This window comes from Myotis daubentonii, chromosome 14 (assembly GCF_963259705.1).
Source record: "Myotis daubentonii chromosome 14, mMyoDau2.1, whole genome shotgun sequence".
Lineage (NCBI taxonomy): Eukaryota > Metazoa > Chordata > Mammalia > Chiroptera > Vespertilionidae > Myotis > Myotis daubentonii.
The window spans coordinates 59524831-59547676 of record NC_081853.1 but is presented as its reverse complement, the minus strand read 5'-3'; the positions used below and the strand labels follow the sequence as shown (position 1 = coordinate 59547676).

The window sequence follows — 22846 nt, the reverse complement described above, 5'->3', positions numbered from 1 at the left end:
TCAGGTGACCAAGAGCAAAGGGCAGCTTTGGTTTCCACAGGCCTTCGAGGGTCTGAGCCCAGGGCTGGGTGTGTTCTAGCCACGGCCAGGAGCCGGGCCAGGTCAAGAAGAGCCCGACTCCAGTTAAATGAACAGAACGAATACCTTCCACTCCGGGCCCGACAGCTGCCCCTCCCCGCCTCACGCAGTCCGGCAGCGCCAGCTTCGGCCCGGGCAGGGCATTCCAGGCTCTCCATCGCCTGACCCCGATGTCATCCCTACACACACTCCCCCACCTTCTGCAGGAGCCGCCGCCCCTCTGGACGGAGGCCAGTCCTGGGCTCTGCCCTTTCGGTGCCCGAGCCCCCACCCCACCCATCTTGTTCAGCCGTCTCCCACGCGAGCAGCCCAGAGAGCGAGGGCCTCCGGGACCAGGCAGGAGGCTGCGTGAGGAAGAGAACTGTTTAATCGAGCACCTGTCTCGGCCCTGCCGGGTGGGACAGGAGAGTGGACCTGCAGCGTCCTGGACGAGGGCGATGAGGGGGCCTGGGGCCAGAGGGCGCCCCCGAGACGGCCTGGGGGCATCAGCAGGCAGCAAGGAGGCTGAGGGGCAGCGCCAGCGCCAGGAGCAGGGCCCTGGACGGGGTTGGCAGAGCCTGCCCGTTGATTCGCTTCCAGATCCAGTGCTGGTAGGTGGAGATGCGCAGGTAGATGGGCGGGGCCTCGTTCTGGCCGCAGCCGGGGCCCCAGCTCACTATCCCCACCAGGAACCACGTGTCCTGCACAGGGCAGGACAGGGGCTCCCCACTGGTCTCCTGTGGGAGGTGGGAGGACAGAAGGGTCAGGGAGGCCAGATGTGGCCCAAAGGAGAGGGGACCCCGCTCAGGGACGAGCAGGGTGCTTCACACAGATCTTCCCACACCCCTGAGTGTCACCGGCTAAGCAGGACCCAGAAGGCCTCCCACAGAGGGTGCATCTCCGTGCTCTCTGGGGTCAGTCCTCCACCCCCCTCCCCCCCGCCTTTAACCCACCCTCCGTCTTCCCACCCCCCACTCTCCCACCTGACCTCATCTCTCTCCTCCATCCCATCTCCCTCCCCATCTTCCTGCTCCATCGCCCCTGCTCATTCCCTCCCCACTCCCCTCCTCTCCCTCCCCCTCTCGTCCTGGCCCAGGGCCTGGAGGGCAGGGGCAGGTGCTCACATAGCAGAAGTGCTTCCTGTCGGTGTCCTGCACACAGATCATCTGGGAGTTGATGACCCGAACCAGGGAGGGGATTTTGGAGAATCGGTGGTAGAAGTCCTCACACTCCTTGCTGTTCAGGATTGTGACCTCCTTCTCCCGGATGGTCCGGAACTGCGGCCAGGTGCCTGTGGACAGGCCCCCATTGGGGTGGGGGGGGCGGGTGGCTGCCACCTGCCTTGTCGCCACCCCCTCGGCTCCTCACCACGCCTCCAGCCTTTTCCGCCTCCAGCCTTTTCCGCTGGCCACACAGCAGCCAGGGAGGGGGGGATCTCCAGGGTCAGCCCACCTGCCATCCCAGCCCGCCCGCCCTCAGCACCCCTTGAGAGGGACCCCGGGCAGGGCTCCCAGTCTGGCCTCACTGGACCTGGTTTACCTCCCGCAGAGTAAACCAGTTTACCATCCACTGAGTCCAGTCCTACGTCAGCAGCTTGGCTTCTGCCCTTCCTTCTACCCCAAGGCCCTCCTGAGAGGCCCCTCCCCTGAGCTTGCCCAACGCCCCTCCCCGAGTCCCCAGCACAGCTCCCTCCCTCCCCTCCGCCTGTCAGTCCATAGCCTGAGACAGGGACTTCTGACCATCCCCAGCCATTGGCAGCTGGGGCAGGGAAGACAAGAAAACCAGCCCCTCCCCTGGGCTGGAGCCCTGTGGCCGTTTCCGACACGCTGCTCCGGGAGGCACCTCCAGTGGGAAAGGCTAAGGTGCCGGAAGGGAGAGGGCATTCCTGGGCTCCTACGGAAATGGACCCTTGAAGGGCCGGGACAGCACTCCTGCTCTGGGCCTTGCTCCTGAATTGGGATGGCATGGGGCTGAGGACCCCTGGGGGACCCCGAGTGACTCCCAGACTCTGGTGCAGGCCGCTTTGGCCAGCCCTGCGGGGGCCTCGGAGGAGCTCGTCGCAGACACAGAGGCTGCTCCTCTCACCTCGACGTTCTGCTTCAAGGCACGGCCCCCCGGGAACTGTGCCAACAGCAGAGCCTACTCTGCGCTCCTGCCTCTGGAAGCCCTGTCCACACGCCTGGCCTGGCCTGAGTGCTCACGGGCATCTCTGCCCCTACGGCCTGAGGCCAGGGCGTGCTCACTGCGGAAACCCTCGCCACCTTGGATAGAAGAGCCCGACAGGGCCCCGCCGGCGTGGCTCAGTGGTTGAGCATCAATCTATGAACCAGGAGAAAAGGGTTCGAATCCCGGTCAGGCACGTGCCCAGGTTGCAGGCTCAATCCCCAGTGGGGGGCGTGCAGGGGGCAGCCGATTAATGATTCTCTCTCATCACTGATGTTTCTATCTCTCTTTCCCTCTCCTTTCCTTTCTGAAATCAATAAAAACATAATAAAATTTAAAAAAGCCCGACAGGAAGGCGGGAGCAGGGGGCTGCCGGGATGATGTCTCAGAAACATCTGTCCAAGGCGACCGAGCTGTGCCAGGCCCTCTCCCACACGCCGCCCTGGTCTGGAGGCGCGACTCACCGTTCGCCCTGGGGAGCCCCCAGCCCGTCACGGTGCAGAGGGAGAAGTCCTTCACCCTGTAGTCCAGGCCGGGCAGGCAGATGGGCCAGACGTACTTGCTATAGTTGAGCGTTCCCTCGAGCTGCAGCAGGGCGATGTTGTTGGCCTGGCCCACCCAGGACCAATAGCGGCGGGACCGGAACCGGCTGTTCAGGATGACCTCGTGCACCCGGACGTCGGCCGTAGTCTGAGCCCTCTTGTCGAGCCAGGGGCTCCCCACCCGCACGGAGTAGGTGACATCTTCCCTAGGGAAGCACCAGGGAGTCTGCCATCGGCACCAGGCACCCCACCCCGGCCCAGACCCACTGCCACGCTCCGGGAAACCCAGGCAGGCCACCCACCGACTGCAGGCCCGAGCCTCTCCTCACAGCAGAGGTGAGCGGAGCCCTGCACACACAGTGTGGCCGTGTCCTTGCAACAATCCATTTCCATGGAGCGGAAGCGAGGCTCAGAGAAACCCGGGGACCAGCTCAGGCCACAAGCGGGAGGTGGCGGAGGTGGGACGTGGACCCAGCGTTCTCCGGATTCTGTCCCGGCCCGTGAAGCGCCCAGGAAGTGGCGGCCCTGGCCTCGCCCTCGGGCCTCCTTCCCCAGCATGTGGACCCTTCGGCCCGATCACAGCCCATCACGCTTCTGCACTGGCCAGCCCTCAGGGCCAGCACGGGCGTCCCCTCGGGCCGCCCCCGGGCACCAGCGCATGGGCATGCCCTCCCTCTTGTCCCCACACTGACTGACGCCCCTGCAAGCACCTGAGGAAGTGATGGGTCCTCTCCAGCCCCAGTGCCCAGGCCAGGGCCTGGCTGCCCAGGAGTGTCAGGGCTGTTGGTCGAGGAAGGAAGGAAGGAGTAAGGGAAGCCAGGGGTGTGGCACGAAAGAATTAGGGCCTTCTTTCTTGGAAGCGGGCTCAGGACCCAGGCTCCCGGGGGGAGCCAGAGCTCTGCTCCCAGGAAAGACTGTAGAACTGAGCTCCGCCTGCTGGGAGCTGGGATGAGGCTGGGCCTAGGACTGGGGGGCTCTGCCCGGGCACAGCTGCCACGGAGGGGCCAGCTGGTGGGAGGACGGGGCCCACGTGGCTCCGAATGCCTTTCCCCGCCCACCAGCCGGGACTCACTGGGTCAGGCAGTGGGCCACGGTCAGCACCCACTGGGCGGCGATGAGGGCGCCTGCGCACACGTGTGTGCCGTTGGCCTGCACGCTGACCATCCACGGCCACCGCCGAGCGATGGCCTCTGGGTCCCTGAGGGTGGGGTCCTGCTCCTGGGATGCGCCGCAGGCTGAGGGGGAAGGAGAGCCTGATGAGGGAGGGACTCACAGCCGCATCCCCGGGCACCGCCCCACCCCCAGCCCCGGCTCCCACTCTCCAGCCTCCTGCTGACCCCCCAGTGACTCTCCCTTCCTACTGGTCAGAGTGTAAAGATGCGGCCCCCAGGTGGACCGGGGCATCCAACCCCCAATGGCCTCAGCTCCCAGGCATCCCTCTCCCTGTCCCATGCGGGGCCTCAGAGCACTCCCCTGGCCCCCTGGCCCTCTGGTCCTGCTCCCCTGGTCCTGGCCAGGCCCCCACAGACTCCCCTACTTCGACCAAGGCAGACCCTCTCCCTCTCCCTCTCTGGGAACCCCTCCTGTGGTTCAGAGAAAGGCAGGTGCCCTAACAGGAAAGTGGGCCGCTGCACAGACACAGCCTGGGAGGGCCCTGGCCGCAGACCAACTCAGAGCACGGACTGGCCTCCAGGACCCACCGACTTGAATCAGGAGGCGCCTTCCAGGCCAGGCACCTGCCAGGCAAAACTAAACGTCCCTGATCCCAGCGTGGTGAGGGCGCGCACTCAGCTGTGACCCAGGGAAGGGGGCAGGGCCTGCATGTGCAAAGGCTAAGGCGGGTCCTGCGTGGGAGTGTGGGGTGTGATGGGTCCTGCGTGGGGTGTGGGTGAGAGTTACACCGTCTACACTGAGCTCCAGGATAAGCCTATTTCCGGGGGGGACTCAGTGGCAGGCCTTGAAAGCCACTGTTCCAGGCCAGGCGTGCATGCTGCCCGGACACCCCGAGGCTCCCTGAGCGCGGAGGGGAGACACCCGCCACCCCCCACTCCCCACCCCGCAGCCCGGGCCTGGGAATTCCCCGCCCCCAGCTGGGCAGGAGCAGGTGGACGCCCGACCCAGGCCCAGGCCCCGCCCACTTCCCGTGCCTTCTGCCCACCCCCTGCTCCCGCCCTAGTAGGTGCTCAGTTAACACCCGAAAGGCAGGCTGCTCTCTTCTCACTCCTGCTTGTCCGTCCTCCTCCTCCTCCGTCCTTTCTGTCCTGGGATCCGAGGCCTTCCCCGCCCCCACTCCACCCCCACCCTCCCCTCCCCCTCTCCCTTCCCCTTCCCCACCCCTCCCCCTCCCCTCCCCCACCCCTCCCCCTCCCCTCCCCCTTCCCGGGCGCTCACTGAGAGGTAAGGCCGTGCTGGCGTGGGAAGCGGGGTTCTGCGTGGTGGTGGGGCCCGCGGTGGCGGTGGGGCCCGTGGTGGTGGGGCCCGTGGGGCCCTGCGGCCGCGTGGTGGGGGGGCCAGTGGCGGTGGGGCCCCCGGTGGTGGGGCCCTGTGGCGGCAAGGTGGAGGGGACCTGCCGAGGCAGACGCGGCCCCCCTGAGGGGCAGGTGGCGCTGGCGGCACAGGGGGCGCCAGGGTCAGGGAGAGCGGCCCTGGGCAGTGCCCTTGCGGCGGCGTCACCTGCGCCCGAGCAACCTGTGGAGGGTGCGGAGGTCAGAGGTGGAGACAGGCCCTGGATGGGGCGGGGGTGGGGGGGCGGGGCAGGGGCGCTCACCCGCCGGCCCGAGCAGCAGGAGCAGCAGGAGCAGGAGGCCGGCCCGGACCAGGACCAGGGCGCGGGCGGGCGGCTGGCACCGGCGCTTCATCCCGGGAAGCGGCAACTGCGCGCAGCTCCTCTCCGACGGCGATGGCGCCCCCCACTGGCGCCCGACGGCTTCTGGTGCGAGGTGGGCGCGGGCCGTGCCAGGACCCAGCGACGCGGCGCCCCCAGCGGCCCGCAGCGATGCTCCCGCGTCTCCCCCCAGGGCGCCCCCCAGCGGCCCGCAGCGATGCTCCCGCGTCTCCCCCAGGGCGCCCCCCAGCGGCCCGCAGCGATGCTCCCGCGTCTCCCCCCAGGGCGCCCCCAGCGGCCTCCCCACACCTGCCCGACTGGGCACTGGGAAGAGTCCATTTCTTCGCGTCCCGCCTCTACGCCTGGTTCCCCCACGCCCCTTGGCCAGATGGTCTCCTGGAGCCGCTCAGCTCCCCTGGCCAGTTCCTGCACCTCCTGGCTCTGCACCTGCCACCCACCTCTTACCGACCCTGCCCCCGGGCGGGTTCGGCCTCGTTCCTCCCCTGGGGCGACACCCGGGGTTTCCAGGCGGCCCCTCCCTCCAGCCCGCGGACTGGACTCCCGTGGGCTTCCCGGGTTCCTGGAATGAGCCGATGGACCCGGCTCCGGAAAGACCCTTAACGATCGCACGTTTCAGAGCAGCGCTCGCCCGCCGCCGCCAGCGCCCTTCCTTCCCCCGCAGCTCCATCCGCGCGGGACAGGCGCTCCGGTGAGGTTTCCACACGCAGACACGGTGACGGGAGTGTGCACTCGGAACCTGAGCCCCACCAGGTCTGAGGGACCCCGCGGCCCTCCCCACTTGGGCGGGACTCTGCCCTCAGCCAGGCCAGCTTGGGCCAGCCAGTCCTGGCTCTCCAGAGCCTGATGGGGTCACTGAGGCAGCTGGTGCGCATCCCCTCACACACGTCACCCAGGCAGCGCTCTGCCTGCCCTCCCCTGCCCCCCATCACCCACCCCTGCGGGAAGAGAGAAACTGGCCAGATTTTGTAGAATCAGGGGACCCTCGGGGCTGGGAGAGGCCGTTTCTGAAACAAGGTCCACAGGGCAGGTCTGGGCTGTGTGTCTTGGGAAGAGACTGACCCTTGCAGGAAGGCCCTTGGTCAGAGACCCAGGCCAAGGCCTTGGGGCCTGGGGGTGGGGAAGGGCTACCTCTGAGGGTTCCAGCCAGAATCAAGAAGAAAGATGATGACTTCAAGTGGCAAAAAGTGCAAAAGCATCTTCATTGAACAGCTGAAAGCCAGTGGCTTGGGACCCTCCCCCAAGGGCACCCTGCCCCTGTGTCTTGCAGGCCTCCAGCCCCACCTCTCTGAGGGCGGGCAGAGGGCAGGGAGAAGCAGCCTCGGCTCCAGCTCCCGGAATGACCCCTGGAAACGCTGCTCACAGGAGCCACAGGGAGCCCAAGGAGACCAGCAGGATGTAGCCAGTGCACAAGGCGGGGCTCAGGAAGGCAGGGTGGGCCCTGCTGATGAACTTGACGTCCGTGATCTGCTGCTTGATCCACTGGGTGAAGTGGGAGGTGCTGGTGTAGATGTTGGGGAAGTGGTGCTGCTTACAGCTGAAGCTCCAGCTCTCCACCCCCATCTGGACCCACGTCTTGTTCACTTGGCAGACCAGGGAGCTGCCGGAGTTAACCTGTGAGGGGAAGATGGAGCATCAGGGAGGCAGTGGGAGGGTCTACTGCAGTCCTGGCTTGCACAGTGAGCCACTGGAAATGCACACCGACCCCTCTTCTTTTTGTGCAAAACGTAAGAGTAGTGTTACAACAGCATCCATCAACCCAAAGGTAGCGGCTGTTATTTCTCTTGATGGCAGGTTTATGATCATTTAAAAAGTTTTACACTCTTCTGTATCATTGAAAAGTTTTGTAAATTAGAAAAAAATGGTGCTCTGTATAGCTATAGATATAAACGATATAAAATTTTTTGGTTAATCCTCACATGAGAATTTTTTCCCATTGATTTTTAGAGAGTGGAAGGGAGCGGGAGAGACAGAGAGAAAGAACCTGATGTGAGAGAGACACATCGATTGGTTGCCTTCCCCATGTGCCCAGGGATTGAGCCTGCAACCGAGGGATTGAGCCTGCCTTGACCAGTACCGAACCCGGGACCCTTCAGTCTGCAGGCCAACGCTCTATCCACTGAGCCAAACCGGCCAGGGCAATGATACAGGTTTTTGTAAAATAATGCAAACCTCTGACCCACCAGTTCTTTGCAGGGTGCAGCCCTTGGAAAATTCTGGAGCATGTCAATAGGGAAATGAGTGTAAGAATATTCAGAGGAGCAGAATCTGTGATATGAAAAAACTGGAAACTACTTCAATGTGGTAGAAAGGATGAACTGTGGCATATTCATCCAAGTGAATATGTGGATAGAGCTGATTAATGAATTAGCTGCACGTATCACTATGGCTAAATCTCAAAAAACAATGTTGAACAGAAGATGCAAGAGGCAGAAGTGTGTTTGCAGAATGAGGCCATTTATGCAAAACTGGTTCTGCCAGCACCTGGCTCAGATCCAAGCATGTACTGACTGATGTTCAGACAAGTGCAAATGACCTGGGAGGTACTGCTATCACCACCATTCTTGTGGACTGGGGCAGAGCACTGTCACCTTCTTTGACCGACTGGGAAGCTGGAGCCCTGGGAAGGGAGACTCGGGTGAGGTCTCCCAGTGCCGTGTTAAAGGAAGGCATGGCCCCTGAAAGTCCCCTCCCCGCCCTGGGCCAGCCACTTCGCACCTGGCAAGAGTCTACGCCCCATTCTAAGCTGGCACACAGCATATCTTTCCCGATGAACTTCTTCTGGCCCTTCAAGAAGAGGAACTGATACTGCTGATTGCAGATCTCACTTTTTATTATCTTGACAGAAACTTCCTGAAGACTGTAGGGGGGCCTTGGGGGCACTAAAGAGAGAGAGAAATTCTGCCTCAGCACCCCTCAATAATCTGGCACAACTTCACCTTGGGGTTATCTGCACCCCCGATGTGGGGGCAGGGCCATCTCCTGGGGGGGTAATTTATTTATTTTGGGGGGGGTGTAATTTATAAAGGCCCAGCCCATTGCCTGACTTTCAAAAAAGCTCAAGCTCATTAAGAAAGCTCCCAAAGGGCTCAGTGACGTCCAGGCACCGAGAGGACACGGAGAGACGACCTCAGGGACCCATGAGGGCGAGGGGCTGAGGTGGAGACGCCCTGGAGCTCAGAGTGCCACCCCCGGGAAGGCAGGACCCACAAAGGCTCTTAGATGCTAGAACCCCAGAGTGGCGCTAATAGGGGCCATTGGTCTCTCAAGGTCACAGCTGCGTGGCTGCCAACTGGTTCAGTGCCTCCTAGACAGGGCCCTTGTGCCACCTGCGCACAGGGAAGCCCACTGACACCCAGGGATGAATTCCCTGCCCTGCTGCCAGGTGATGCCTCGGCATTGGACTTGACCTTGGGGATCGAGGCCCATGCAGACCAGGAGTGTCTTCTCCACAAGAGCACTTTGCTATCAACAGAGGTCGGGAGAGTGTGCAGCACGTGTAGACACTCAGGAAATGTTTGCTGACAGGTCGATGAGGGAAGGAGGGAAGGGAGGGAGGGAGGGAGAGAGGGGGGGAGGGAGGGAGGAGGGGGGAGGGGAAAAGGGGGGAGGGGGGAGGGAGGGGCCCGTGGTGATGTGTTCTAAGAGGCACGTGTTTTGGAAACTGCCTCCACTCACCTTTCACGGATGGCCGTCCCCACACGATGGCCCAGCATGAGGCTCCAATAGATGGCACGAGCTTGGTGGTTGGGAGGCAGATGGGCTGGACAAGGGGTGACCAGAGGATGGGGTCCTTGAGCTTCAGGAGGGCAATGTCATCGGAGATGAGGTCCTTGAAATTCTCGTGAATCACCAGTCGAATGAGGGGGAGCTGAGTGCCATTTGCTGGGAGGTGCTGGGCTCCCACAATCACCGAGTATTTGCTGGCATCCAGGGACCTGCAGGGCCGTGGGTAGGAGGCGGATCTCCAGCAGTAACCCTGCGACTCCCAGAACCCCAGCCTCACCAGGGCCCCCCGGACCGGCCGCCCCCGACTGACCTCTCCAGGCAGTGCGCGGCCGTGAGGACCCACTGGTGGTGGATGACGGAGCCACTGCAGATGTACATGCCCATGAACAGGATGCTCACCTGCCACGGCCACTTGCCTGCCTCCACCAGCTTCCCCTTCACCATCTTGCAGGACAGGTTGGTCTGACCACAGCCCCAGAACCAGGGCTCTGAGGAAAGAGACAGAGAAGGGGCCACGCCAGCCCGGCCCGTGCAGACAGCGGCAAAGGCAGCCCTCGGCTGGAGAGGCAGGGGAGCCGCCTCGCGGCCGTCACGGGGAGCCACTGCCACACGCACACAGGAGCTGCCAGGCGACCCAAGCCAGGGCTGCCCCACAAGAACACACGTGGTCAGTTTGGGTGGGCACCCAGAGACCTCCTGTCACATGGGACCCCAAACTTTTCACCCCCAAAGAGTCTACTGAAATCCCGGCTGGTGTGGGTCAGTGGTTGAGCGTTGACCTATGAACTGGGAGTTCACAGTTCCATTCCCAGTCAGGGCACAAGCCCAGGTTGCGGGCTCGATCCCCAGCATGGGGCATGCAGGAGGCAGCGGATTGATGTTTCTCTCTCATCACTTATGTTTCTATCTCCCTCTTCCCCTCTCTCTCTCTAAAAATCAATAAAATAAAATACATTTTTAAAAGAGAGTCTACTGGAAAACTGGTATTGGATGCTGGCTCCACAGGTCCCTGAAGTTCTCTGGGCCCTGGTTTCCGATGGTGAGGTGGGAGTACTGGTAAGCCCACCTCCCCAAGTGGTGTGCCGCCAGCCTCAGATGAGGGCCTTTGTAGGTGAGCAGTCGTTCACGCACCGCGTCATCGCAAGCCTAGAGTGCACCTACCAGACAAGCTCATCTGCTCCACGGATGGTAGCTTGTCCCCCAATTTTTATTTTTATTTTTTTAAAAATATTTTTATTGATTTCAGAAGGAAGGGAGAGGGAGGAGAGAGAGAAACATCAATGATGAGAGAGGATCATTGATTGGCTGCCTCCTGCATGCCCCCTGCTGGGGATCGAGCCTGCAACCCATGCCTGTGCCCTGACTGGAAAGCAAACCCAGGCCTCTTCAGTCCGCAGGCTGACACTCTATCCATTGAGTCAAACCGGCTAGGGCATCCCCCAATTTTTAATAAGGCTCTTCCTTCGTGTCCATGTCGCCCTGCAAACCAGGATGACTGGACACTACCTGGGTCCCCAGGTGTGGCACACCATGCAGTCTGCTGAAGATGAATCCATCGGGAGTGAGGACAGCCAACACAGACACCCAGGCACACAGATCGCTCCTGCCCCGTCTCATGTCTCATGTCCCTGACGCCCTCCTTCCTGCCCCTGTGCCATGTTCCCAAAGCCCTACCTTCCACAATGAGTGGGTTTCCAATTCTGGCAAAAGATAATGGAGATGAGAGGCCGTGAAGGTCTCCCAGCCCGCACGCCATGGACAGCTGGTGCCCGGCGCCGCTGGTCCCCATCGTGGATCTGGGGACAGGCATCTCCAACGTGCAGGGATTCTAGAACTCATGGTTTGTTTACTCAGGGTAGTCAGGGGGGCCTCTGCTCCAAGGCCGGGGCTCCCCCAGCGGGGCAGCATCAGGATGCTCACATGAAAGGAGCCGGTGTGGTCTTGGCGAGGCCCCACCCAGGCATGATGTGACGCCACTGCCAGGTGCCTCCCTAGAACGGTGCTCCTGGGCCTGACCTGAGCCTGGGGCAGTGCTGGCGTCTGGCCTGGGACAGGGCCTCCTGGGCTCAGCCTGGGCCTTGACAGTACCCCCACGTGCCCATCCGAGCCTGTGACAGCACCAGGTATCTGGCTTGTAATGGTGCCCGGCCTATAACGCACCCCTCATGCCCAGTCCCAGCGCCTTCAAGACACACACACACCCCCCCCCCCCCAGAAGTGAGGCATGGAGAAGGGGATGGCTCACTCCTGATGTGGGTGGCTGAGCTGGATCTAGAGGTTTCCTTTCTCCCAGGCTCTGCATTTTCAGGAGAACAACTGGGTGGAGGGAGGCCAGGTGCGCTGGGCCTGGGCAGGTGGCTTCCTGAGAGGAAGCAGCGTGCACACCTGGGTCTTCATGAGTCCACAGAAGAAATGACATCTCTGGGCGCCTTCCCCCCCACTCCACGGAGGCCCCTCCCAGGATCCCACGCTCCTCACACTGCCCACCCCATCCCCAGTGCTGCCCAGGACACGGGGCAACAAGGCTGTTTACACACTGCGGGGCGATGGGCTGGGGCCACCATAGAACTTCAGAATCAGGTAGGAGAGCAGACTGTGTGCCTCCCACAGCTGCAGCTCCACCCCCGTGTGCGCCATGGACACGGGCAGCAGGAAGGACAGGCCGTGCTGTCGGGCAATGTCCTCAGGGCAGGATGGAGGCAGAGTCCTCAACAGCCAGGGCAATGGACATCAGCAACACATGAAGCTCATAAACATAGTTTCAAGTGAAAGAACCCAGACACCATAAGGCCCATATTGTATGAAATTCAAAAACAGGCAAAAACAACTATTTTTAGGGAAACCTGGTAGAGAAGGAAGGAAATGATTATTCCTAAAATCAAATTTCCTCTTTGAGAGGAAACGGGGGGGGGGGGGGGGCTAGGGAGGGAAATACTTTGAGGGGAAACAATCAATCAGAAAAACCCACACAAGGTAATTTTATAAGAATGCATATCCATTATCGCCACCAAGGTGAATATAAAAGATTCTTATATTGGGTAGAAAAAAAACCTAATCACATGCTACTTATTAAAGACCCACCGAAAACAAAGTGACATGAAGCTGTTGAAAGTAAAAAGATGGGCAAAAAATATTATGTCTATGCAAGCAAAAATAGAAATGGCAATGTTACTCTCTAACCAGAACAAGAAAGTCATTTTATGTTGGAAAGAGATAAAAGTTCCAATGACTATATAACATCATAAAGTTCTGTTCATCAATAACATGACATCTAACAAATGAAGCAAAGCCAGCCAGCGCTGCATAAGAAACCAAACCCTAACTTGCAGTGGGAGAGTCTTCAACTCTTGTCTTTGGGGAATGAAATATCTATAAAAATCAACCACACACTCGAGTACTAAGGAAACCACAGTAACTTCCCTACGAGTAGAAGTCGCTTGGCCCACATTTCTTACCATGATGCAATGAAGCAGGGATTTAATAACAAAAGACAAAGCAAATAAACCAAATTACTTGAAATTTGAAATAATGAAAATAAATTAATTAAATGTTCAAATCAAGAAACTATAAAAGGTGCAAAATAAACCCAAGGAAAATCTGTAGGAAACATGTACAAAACATAAAATTATACCCCAATCAACTAGAACAGTAGAATTAGAAATGAACTCTATGATATGAGCCAGATTGTTGAAAAAGAACAAATATTAGATAGGACCATTTTACATTGATAGGGTATATGCCCCACTGAGATGGTACAGTATACATGCACCTTGCACTATTAACAACACAGCTTTGAAACATAAAGCAAGAATTATAACTGCAAGAAGAAATAGATAATGTCTTAATTCCTGTGGTAAACCTCTCAGAAATCAGCAGATTATCTATATATATAAAAACCTAAGCAACCAAATGACCGAACAACTGTTCGACCAGTTGCTATGATGTGCACTGACCACCAGGGGGCAGACGCTCAATGCTGTCGCTCCTGGGAGCTGAGTGTGTGACTGCTTCCCCGTAAGGACATTAGCAGCAGGGCACAGAGTGTGGACTGCTGACCAGGAAATGGATTCATATATGTGGGAAAGACATATACCGAAAAGCTAACCTACAAAAGTACACCAGATGACTTTTTGTTAACCTCTAAGAAATAGACCAAAATCTGGATTTAGGCTATTTTTTTTTTTTTTAAAGAAGAGGAGAGCTTTTGCTACAGTTTAAAAAACATACATAAAGCAGATTGAAACAGTACAGCACTAACCCAGGGACAGACAGATCAGTGAGCAAATAATAAATATTTTAAAAACATACCCATGAATATACTGAGATTTCATTAGGATAAACATTCAAATAGGCTATATATATAAAAGCCTAAGCAACCAAATGACCTTCAAGTCAGTAGGACTCTACAAAAAATAGTGTCAACGGAGTCAGTCCTCCAGTTGGAAATAGATTCTCCACCTCACACCAAACATATCCCCACCTCACACCATACATAAATAGAAATGTCAAACGGATTACAGAGTTACACATAAAAAATAAATTAATCAAAATGTTTAAAAAGTCAGGAAGATAGCTTTCGTCGCCTGGAGATGGAGAAGACCACCCGGAGTCAGGCACAAAACTCGCAAGATTGACTCGACTCTGTAACAATCTTAAAAGTCTTTATGGAAAAATTACCCATCCATTCCACGTATTTCAAAAATAAAATATCTGTAAAAATCAACAAAGCCTTAATATTCAGAGAAGATAAAGACCTTCCATCAGAAAAGATAAGCCACCCAATTTTTAAATTGGCAAAGTCTGTGAAGAGAGGATTTAAATTTTTATTTTTTATTTTACTGTTGACAGTATTGAACAGAGGATTTACTAGAGGAAAGGTGCATGTGTTTTTCAATAAACACATGAGAAAACACTTTTTAAAAAAAGCACAATGCTATAACTTTGTACCATTGGATGGACACAGGTTTTGAAGATGAATGATACCCACTTTTAGCAAAAGGGGAAACCCATTCTCATGTACTGTATGTGTACGTGTACACTGACTCAGTTTGGGGAAGGGATGAATTTGATAGTATTCGTCCAAAACGATTAACTTTCTGTTTCCTTAGACTGCCCCCCCCCCCATGCACGCAGGAGGGTGTTCGTGGCTGCCCCAATGCTGACAAGTCAGAAACAGCCTAAAAATGAGTGCGGGCCCAGCCAGCGTGGCTCAGCGGCTGAGCATCGACTTATGAACCAGGAGGTCACAGTTCGATTCCCAGTCAGGGCACATGCCCGGGTTGCGGGCTCGATCCCCAGTGTGGGGCATGCAGGAGGCAGCTGGCCAATGATTCTCTCTCATCATTGATGTTTCTATCTCTCTCTCCCTCTCCCTTCCTCTCTGAAATCAACAAAAATATATTTTTAAAACAAAACAAAACAGGTGTGGGTTAAATCACCTCCACTACATCCCACAGAACCCAGGCAGTGATCGCTCTAGGTACTGACATGGCTTTTAAGGCATCTATTTTTTTTAATGTAGGCTATGAATAATACATATATTTAAAATCATAAAGATACATTATTTAAGGATGCTACTGATGATTACTTCTGGGTAAGGGAGCAGCACTGTGGTGGGGTAGATGAGAGGGGGAATCTTTTCATGTATTTCTGAACTTTTAAAGTAAATCACATATTCAGCTATTATATTCATATTCAGCTATTATAGTTTTTAATGTAAAGAAAAATGTAGCCATGAACACGTAATACTTTTGTAATTAGTATGTTAAAATGCCACTGAAAAAAAGTAAAAGCTTCCCAGCTGGCATGGCTCAGTGATTGAGTGTCAAACCAGGAGGTCAGGGTTCAATTCCCAGTCAGGGCACATGCCCAGGTTGCAGGCTCGATCCCCAGTGTGGGGTGTGCAGGAGGCAGCCGATCCATGATTCTCTCTCATCATTGATGTTTCTATCTCTCTCTTCCTTTCTCTTCCTCTCTGAAATCAATAAAAATATATTGTCTTTAGAAAAGTAAAAGCTGACTTGGAGCATTGTATGTAGGACCTTCCTATTGTCAGCCTACGGGGAGTGCTCCCTTACAGCATGCCCACTTCACAGATGAGAAAACTGAGGCCTCAAGCCCTTTCCCTGTGCCCCAGCACTAGTGATATAGCAAAAAACATCAGCCCACCTGGTAGAATTAATTCCAGGAGACCCTGCCCTCCCACCCACCCACCCCTAACAACCAGGGCCACCCAGAAAAGAGAACAGAATCAGCTTACATTTGCACAAATTTAATCCCTACTGTTCTGGGCCCCAATTCCAGAGCCCTCAAGGCCACATGTCCCTTCTCCTCGTCAGCCAAGGCCTTGTCATCCACCACGTCCCTCCCTATGGGATGCCCAAGCAGGACCAGGCCTCCCAGGGGCCACTCTGTCCCCACCTTGACTCTTGTTGAATAGGGACACATGACCTTGGTCTAACCTTGATCTGGCCCCATTCTGGAGGGGGAGATCAGGGGCCCATCTGGAGAGGCAGCAGCCAGGTCAGGAGAAGGAGCCAGACGGAGGTGCAGGGGCCTGAGAGAGCCCTGCTGCTCATTTGGTTCTTGATCCATTTGCTGTATTTGGTGACGCGTGTGTACACACCTGGGTTCTGTGCTTTGGCACAGGCCTTTTCCCAGGACATCACCCCAGCCAGAATCCACCTGTCCTCCACTTCGCAAGCCAATGGGCCCCCAGAGTCCCCCTAGGCAAAGAGAGAGGCGTGATGGAGGCTCTGGGCCCAGCTGGGACCAGGAATCAGGGGACCCAGAATGCCCACTCGGAGTTCCACTTGGAAGATCCTTTCGCTTCCCTCAGGATCTCACTACCCAGGGTCCGGCTTCAGCGCCAGAGTTGGGGACCTGCCCCAGAATATTAGGCAAAATCAAGTCACAGGGGAAGAGGGATGGGAGCAGAGCGCTGCCTAGGGATGGTGACAGAGGGAGGCCAAGCTAACCCTCCCGGGGACCTTCCCCTCACCAGGGAGTCCTTCCCAACAGGAGAGCGCTCAGAACCTTCCCAAACTCACATTGCACAGGTTTTTTCCATAATTGGTGGCACAGATCATGTCCCCCAAGATGAGGGGGAGGATGTGGGAGATGGTGGACTCTTTCCGGTAAATCTGGTCACACCTCTTGTTGTCCATGATAAACACCTCCGCCTCCTGCAGCTCTGGGGTCAGCGTGGAGTTGGCTGCCGAAGAGCCCAGTAGGGCGAGGATTAACCCCTCACTCCACCCAGCCCTGGCCATTTGCCAGGGTCCTGTCACCTCCATCCTGGGGACTCAGCCCGCCCACCCCTTAGCACTTCCACGGCCTCCTTTCCTGGCCCTCCCCCGGCCGAGAGGACCAGGTCTGGCAAGCCCGTGTTTCTCTGGGAAGTTGTCGTCTCTGCACCAAGCAGGTGCAGTCCAAGTCACAGGGACAAGCTGAGAGCCAGCCACATGCTGCTGCTCTCCAGCCTGAGCCCGGCCCCGGCTGTGCCCTCCGCCACCTGAATGAAGCTCACTCCTCCTAGAGGTAGCTCAGGCAGACCCTCGGCCCAGAGCTCACCCCACACTCCTCTCAGCTGGAGCTCAAGATCCCCTGACAAGCCCTAACCGGTTTGGTTCAGTGGATAGAGCATCAGCCTGCGGACTCAAGGGTCCCAGGTTCGATTCCGGTCAAGGGCATGTGCCTTGGTTGCGAGCACATACCCAGTGGGGAGTGTGCAGGAGGCAGCTGACCGATGTTTCTCTCTCATTATTGTTTCTAACTCTCTATCCCTCTCCCGTCCTCTGTAAAAAATCAATAAAATATATATTTTTTTAAAAATCACCTGACAAGCCCGGCAGGTGGGGCTCAGGAGTTCAGCGTGGACCCTTGAACCAGGAGGTCATGGTTCAATTCCCAGCAGGGCACATGCCTGGGTTGCAGGCTCAATCCCCAGTGGGGGGCGTGCAGGAGGCAGCCGATCAATGATTCTCTCTCATCATGGATGTTTCTCTCTCCCTCTCCCTTCCTATCTCTGAAATCAATACAAAAATATCCTTTTTAATAAATGATCACCTAACAAGTCTTTCCCTGTCACCCTCCACTCGGGTGAGCTCCCTGGGGGCAGGGCATGTGCTCCCATTGCCAAGGCTCAGCGTGTGGCAGATGCTTGAAGTTCGTCAAGTGAACACATGAGTGAGCGAATGTGTGACTCCCTGACTGAGCTTCTGATAGGCTGGGCCTGACTGAGGGCCCACGGCAATGGGCAGCAGTGCCCACGTGAGAAGCAGTCTTAACACATTAAGGGCCAGGGGCCGGAGGTCACGGCCATGAGTTCCCTGAGATGCCCTGTGAGGGGGCCAGGCAGGCAAGGCCCCAGGAGGAACTGCTGCAGCCTCTGTGGGACCCCCAGCCCCAACCCCCTCCTGCTCACCTGAGTAGCGCAGCTTAGCCTGGCTCCAGCCGGTCACCCAGCACTGCATCCCCACCTTCAGGTCGAAGGTGGGCTCCGGGAGGCAGATGGGCTGCACGTACTTGCCGAAGACGACGGGAGTGTGCAACTGCAGGAGGGCGACGTCGCCTATGGTGAAGGTCCGGCCCCAGAACTTGGGGTGCACGATGATGTCCTTCACCTGGATCGAGACGGCCATTCTGGGGTTCGTGGGCTTCAGCTGAGCGGTGCCGAGAGTCACGGAGTACTCTTTGGTGCTACAGGGGACACAGAGCCCCACCTGGTAGGTGTCAGGGTCCCCAGGACACCTGCTCCTACCTCCACCCAAGACCCCTCCCTTAGCAGGCGTCCAGCGGATCCAGCCTGGAGGCCCTTGGGGCCAGAGATCCGGCTGCCTCCCCATCCATCATTCAAGTTGATTCAAGGTGGCCTGGCCTCTGTGTTGTGTGTACAGAGGTTGGTCTACATGTATGTTTTCATGCATTAGGAGTGGGGTGCCATACTGAGTTTGTTGCCCTACTTAGCACACGGTCTTCGTTGCTTGGGGCTCCCGTCTCAGCTCAGTCCCTGGCTCCCTGTGAGGCCCCCCTGTCTGGGCACTCCTTCCCACGCCCCCTACCTCCCCATGCATGTTGCTTCAGAGGAAGCGAGAAAGCCACACAGGGCCTGTTGCAGCCCCGGGTCTCCGGGCCCCCGACACGTGGCCGCACTCACCCTTTGATGCAGTGGGCAGCAGTCACCACCCATGTGTGGTCAATGAGGGCCCCTCCACACACGTGCTCATCTTCCACACGGAGGCTCACCTCCCAGGGCCAGTGGCGGCTCATGTCATTGTCCTCCGGCCACCAGGGCTTGCCACAAACTTTAGGAACAAGATGCCAAGGAGATGCAGTGACCACCCAGAGGAGGATCGGAAGGACCGCGACCAAGATGCCCCGGGGCCTGGGCACCAGGCCGTAAACCCAGGGCTTGTTCCCATTTCAGGGACAGGAGAGAAGGGCAGGGGCCGCTCACAGCGCTGAGCCAGCAGAAAATGACAGTGACAGAGATGAAACGCATCGAGATAGCGACAGCACAGGGGACACGGAGAATGTATTTTCTGTTGGGTGTGCTGGGTAGAGAAATGTCACTGACTGTGAGAGTAAGTTGTTGAAGGGTTATATATCCACACAAAGTACACAAAGGCCCTGGCTGGTGTGGCTCAGTGGGTAGAGCATCGGCCTGCGGACTGAAGGGTCCCGGGTTCGATTCCGGACAAGGGCACAGGCCCAGGTTGCGGGCTCGATCCCCAGTAAGGGGCGTGCAGGAGGCAGCCAATCAATGATTCTCTCTCATCACTGATGTTTCTCTCTCGCTCGCTCTCTGTTCCTCTCTGAAATCAGTAAAAATATATATATTTTAAAAAGGTTGGAAAGAGAGTAAAGAGAGGGAATAGGCCCTGACCGGTTGGGCTCAGCAGATAGAGTGTCGGCGTGCAGACTCAAGGGTCCCGGGTTCGATTCCGGTCAAGGGCATGTACCTTGGTTGCAGGCACATCCCCAGTGGGGAGTGTGCAGGGGGCAGCTGATGATGTTTCTAACTCTCTATCCCTCTCCCTTCCTCTCTGTAAAAAATCAATAAAATACATTTTTTTAAAAAAAGAGAGAGGGAATAGGAGTGGAGCACGGACATAAACAGGAATAACTTAATCAGTCAATCAAATAATTCAGGACAGTCAGGGCAATAGGGGCCCATGAACAAGCAGGATACATCAGCCCCCACCCGTGAAGCGTCAGGAAAAGGCAGGGAGACCCAGAAGAGCTGGTTCTGCGGGCACTGCCACGGGCCCCGAGGTCCTTATGTGAAAGGAACCATTTGGAACCAGGAGGTTTCTGTGCAGAAGAGGGGCACCTCCCCTGGTCGGATGCAGCCTGGGCTGGAGGCAGAGGCCCTGTGTCCCACAGGGGCGCTCTTTCCTCCCACCGGCAGGTCTGTATGTCCCGGCAGCACAGGCTGGCCTTTGGAAAGCAGGCCCCTCCCACTACGTGCCTGCTTCCTTCAGGCCCAGAAACACTAGCCACAGGTGACCCTCTTCAGACCCCCCCCCCCCGCCCCCAGGAGCTGAGGCTCTCCTGCAGCAGGGCTCAGCCTACCCACCTGGTCTGGTGTCTTCCCTGTCACCTGGAGAAAAAGGGCAGAGATGAAGAGCGCGAAGAGGGTGTCTTCATGAGTGAGTGCATTTGCTCACTCACCACTATTTCTCATCTCCCGCTCGTTCCCAGCCCGGAGCCCCGAGCTGTAGGACGCCGGTCATCAGGCAGGTACACGCTGCACTTGCCCTCGAGGGCCACGGCCAGCAGGGGAAACAAGTAAATGCAATCACCCGAGGAGGTCGATGCAGGGACGAAGCCACAGATGTCAGGGGAGCCCCGAAGAAGCCGTGGACAAAGAGGCTCTGGCAAGAGGGGTCATTGTGCCGGGTCTTAGAGAGAAGGTAAGCCACGGATGAGAAGTGACGATGACATTCCTTACAAAGGCAACACCGTGGTGCAGGCCCGAGCTCTGGAGGATAACGGGCAAGGCCTGTGATGGCAAGAAAGGAAGCCAGGGGAGCAGAGTCCGGGAGGAAGAGGCCAGTGAAGGTGGGACGTGGGCGCTGGTCTTGTGAAGGCAGCGAAGAGAACGGGAGGAAGGTGACAAGACTGAGGGCAGCCAGGCCCCACCAGAGGCGCTGCAGAAACCAGGCAAGAAATGTGGAGTCTGAGTGAGGACGGGGTGTGAGAACCGACACGGTGAGCAGAGGGGGGACTTGGGGACATGGCCGAGCCCAGGATGACCCCCTCCCCATCTCTGATTCTAGAGACGAGTGGCTGCCATCCTCCGAGTCAGAGGAGAGAGTGAGGACGCCCCATCTGCAGCAGGAGGAGGGCCTCCCGCAGCTGAGACGGCTCTCGGCTGTCCAGGCGGAGGCGCCAGCAGGTGGGTGCTCGGCCACACGCTGGGCAGCATCACATATAGGAGATGGCAGCTCACCACCCGGGCAGGTGAGTGCACCGCCAGCAGCAGGGGGGGCCGACAGCACCTTAGGGAACAGCAATCCATCGGGGATGAGCACATGGGCGGCTGGGAGGGACGAGAGGAGCAGGAGGTGGTGCTGAGGGAGAGAGCTGAGACCTTCCTTCTGTTACTCTGAGCCGCCCCTGCATGTGACTGAAGCCTCTTGGGGGAAAGGGGGCAGGGATTAACAAGTACAAGCTGTAGTTACAGAAGAGTCACAGAGACCGCAGAGGGAAGCCAGTGCTCTGGTAATCCCGGGGTGTGGTGCCAGGGGGAAATGTCCGTATAGGACATGACTGTCTATTGCTGCGCTGTCCGCCTGGAACTGGTACAAAATAATATTGGATGTAACTTCGATTGAAAATTAATGTTTCAAATTAAAGTTTCTCGTTGGGCACTCCCCAAACCACGGTGTCTGCGCCTGCACCAGTCATGCCAGCCCCCGGTGGGCACCCGGGGACAGGGAGACCCCGCTCCACCTGCGAGAAGAGCCCTAACTCTCAGTCATTGTTGCTCCCGATGCATCAAGTGCCCCCTTCCCCTCCCCTCCATCTGGTTCCAGGAAACCGCCTTTGACTCTGTTTCACCTGAGGAGGGGAGACCACCCAGGGCTGCGTCCACTGAGGAAGGAGGCAGCGCGGGTGGGCGCGCTGGGTGGGGAAAGAGGGTCGGGTTGCGGATGAATTGTGGAATATTCTGTCACATGGAGACCTTGAGTCTGTGCCGGCCAGACCCCATGCCCAGGTGGGGTACCCCGGTGCCCAGCTGCCTGGGGTGATGAGAGAGGGAGGCTGGGGTCTCGGCCACGAAGGTCCACGCTGCCAGCAGACAGAAGCGGCTGACCCCCCGGGAGAAAAGTCAGGGGTCCCCAGGAGGCTGCAGGCCCAGCGGGGGCTGGGGGAGGAGGCCTGAGAGGGCAGGGGGTTGGCATCGCTGGGAGGTGTGGGGGGGGTAGTGGAGGAGAGGTGACTGGCGGGGGGCGGGGCCCAGAAGCCCAGAAGGCCAGTCAGGGCCTCCAGGGGGGTTGGGGGGTGAGGAGGGGAGGGAGGAGTGGGAGGAGCGAAGGGAGGAGCGGAGGGAGGAGGGGAGAGGGGGGTGGGGAAGAAGGGGGGACGGTCGCCTCACCTTGGCTCAGCGGCAGCAGCAGGAAGAGGAGGCTCAGGCCTCCAGGCCCAGCGCGGAGGCCCCCCAGTGAGGCGGCCATGAGCCCGCAGGCGGCACCCGCAGAGTGAGACGCGCAAAGGCACCCCATGCGCGCGGGCAGCGCTGGCGCACGAGGCGCCTCCAGCACGTTACCTGCCGGATCCCCAGGCGCGAGCCGCCCTCCCCATACCGCGAGGGGAAGGGGGGGGAGAGGAGGTGGGGGGAGAGGAGGAGGAGGAGGAGGGCGCCCCCGGAGCCCCAGCACCCCCACCCCCACCCCCGCTCCAGTTCCTGGAAGGCGACCTCGGAGCCCTGGACCCCAGATTGCCCCCAGATGGCCAGCCCCACCACAGCGCCCTCAAGTGCCTTAAATTGGTGACAGCGCCCCCAGAGCCTGGCTGGTGATCCCTGGACCAGGGACGGCTTCTGTCCCCCAGCCCCGGCTGCACCCTGGTCCCTGTGCTGGGTGCATGGGACTTACCCAGTTTATCTTGAGAATCTGGAAAGCTCCCACGTGTCTGGAAGGACGCTGTCCTTGAATCGCTGGTGTGGCGGAGATTGGGAGAGCGGGATTTCTGTTTCTCTTGTCCAGTGTGGATGGCCCAGCTTTGGGGACCACAGCTAAGGGGGTGCAGATGGGTGCCCACCAACAGGTGGGCAGAGGGGGCCTGTGTCCCCGTGTGGAGCGTGGTCCCCAGGGCGGCAGCAGCATTACCTGTCAGCTAGGTGGAGAGGCACCTTCTCAGCCCCGCCCCGACCCGCAGGCCTGGGAACTCTGGGGAGGAACCCTGGTCTGTATCTTAACCAGCCCTGCAGGGATTCGGATGCAGGGAAAGCACAAACCACAGCCGAGTGGAGCCATGAGAAGGAGAACAGCTACCTGCCGCCCCG

General features: G+C 58.1%; 3 protein-coding genes across 3 annotated transcripts; all 3 read right to left on the bottom strand.

The window, feature by feature from the left end:
* Nucleotides 1-563: 563 nt before the first annotated feature.
* On the bottom strand, nucleotides 564-5620 carry PRSS50 (serine protease 50). Its single transcript, XM_059663803.1, has 7 exons — nucleotides 5530-5620; nucleotides 5436-5450; nucleotides 5154-5351; nucleotides 3835-3997; nucleotides 2685-2968; nucleotides 1182-1348; nucleotides 564-794 (listed from the first exon to the last, which is right to left on the bottom strand). The coding sequence occupies exons 1-7, from the start codon at nucleotides 5618-5620 to the stop codon at nucleotides 564-566; spliced, it is 1149 nt and encodes a 382-aa protein (XP_059519786.1).
* A 1325-nt stretch (nucleotides 5621-6945) lies between these two features.
* On the bottom strand, nucleotides 6946-11122 carry LOC132215186 (serine protease 46-like). The gene is made up of 5 exons (XM_059662943.1): nucleotides 11008-11122; nucleotides 9644-9821; nucleotides 9283-9542; nucleotides 8323-8486; nucleotides 6946-7218 (listed from the first exon to the last, which is right to left on the bottom strand). Exons 1-5 carry the CDS (start codon nucleotides 11120-11122, stop codon nucleotides 6964-6966), a joined length of 972 nt encoding a protein of 323 aa, XP_059518926.1. The 3' UTR covers nucleotides 6946-6963.
* A 4678-nt stretch (nucleotides 11123-15800) lies between these two features.
* On the bottom strand, nucleotides 15801-22016 carry LOC132215514 (putative serine protease 45). The gene is made up of 6 exons (XM_059663802.1): nucleotides 21938-22016; nucleotides 19913-19936; nucleotides 18491-18638; nucleotides 17759-18033; nucleotides 16383-16546; nucleotides 15801-16058 (listed from the first exon to the last, which is right to left on the bottom strand). The coding sequence occupies exons 1-6, from the start codon at nucleotides 22014-22016 to the stop codon at nucleotides 15825-15827; spliced, it is 924 nt and encodes a 307-aa protein (XP_059519785.1). The 3' UTR covers nucleotides 15801-15824.
* Between the last annotated feature and the right edge of the window lie 830 nt (nucleotides 22017-22846).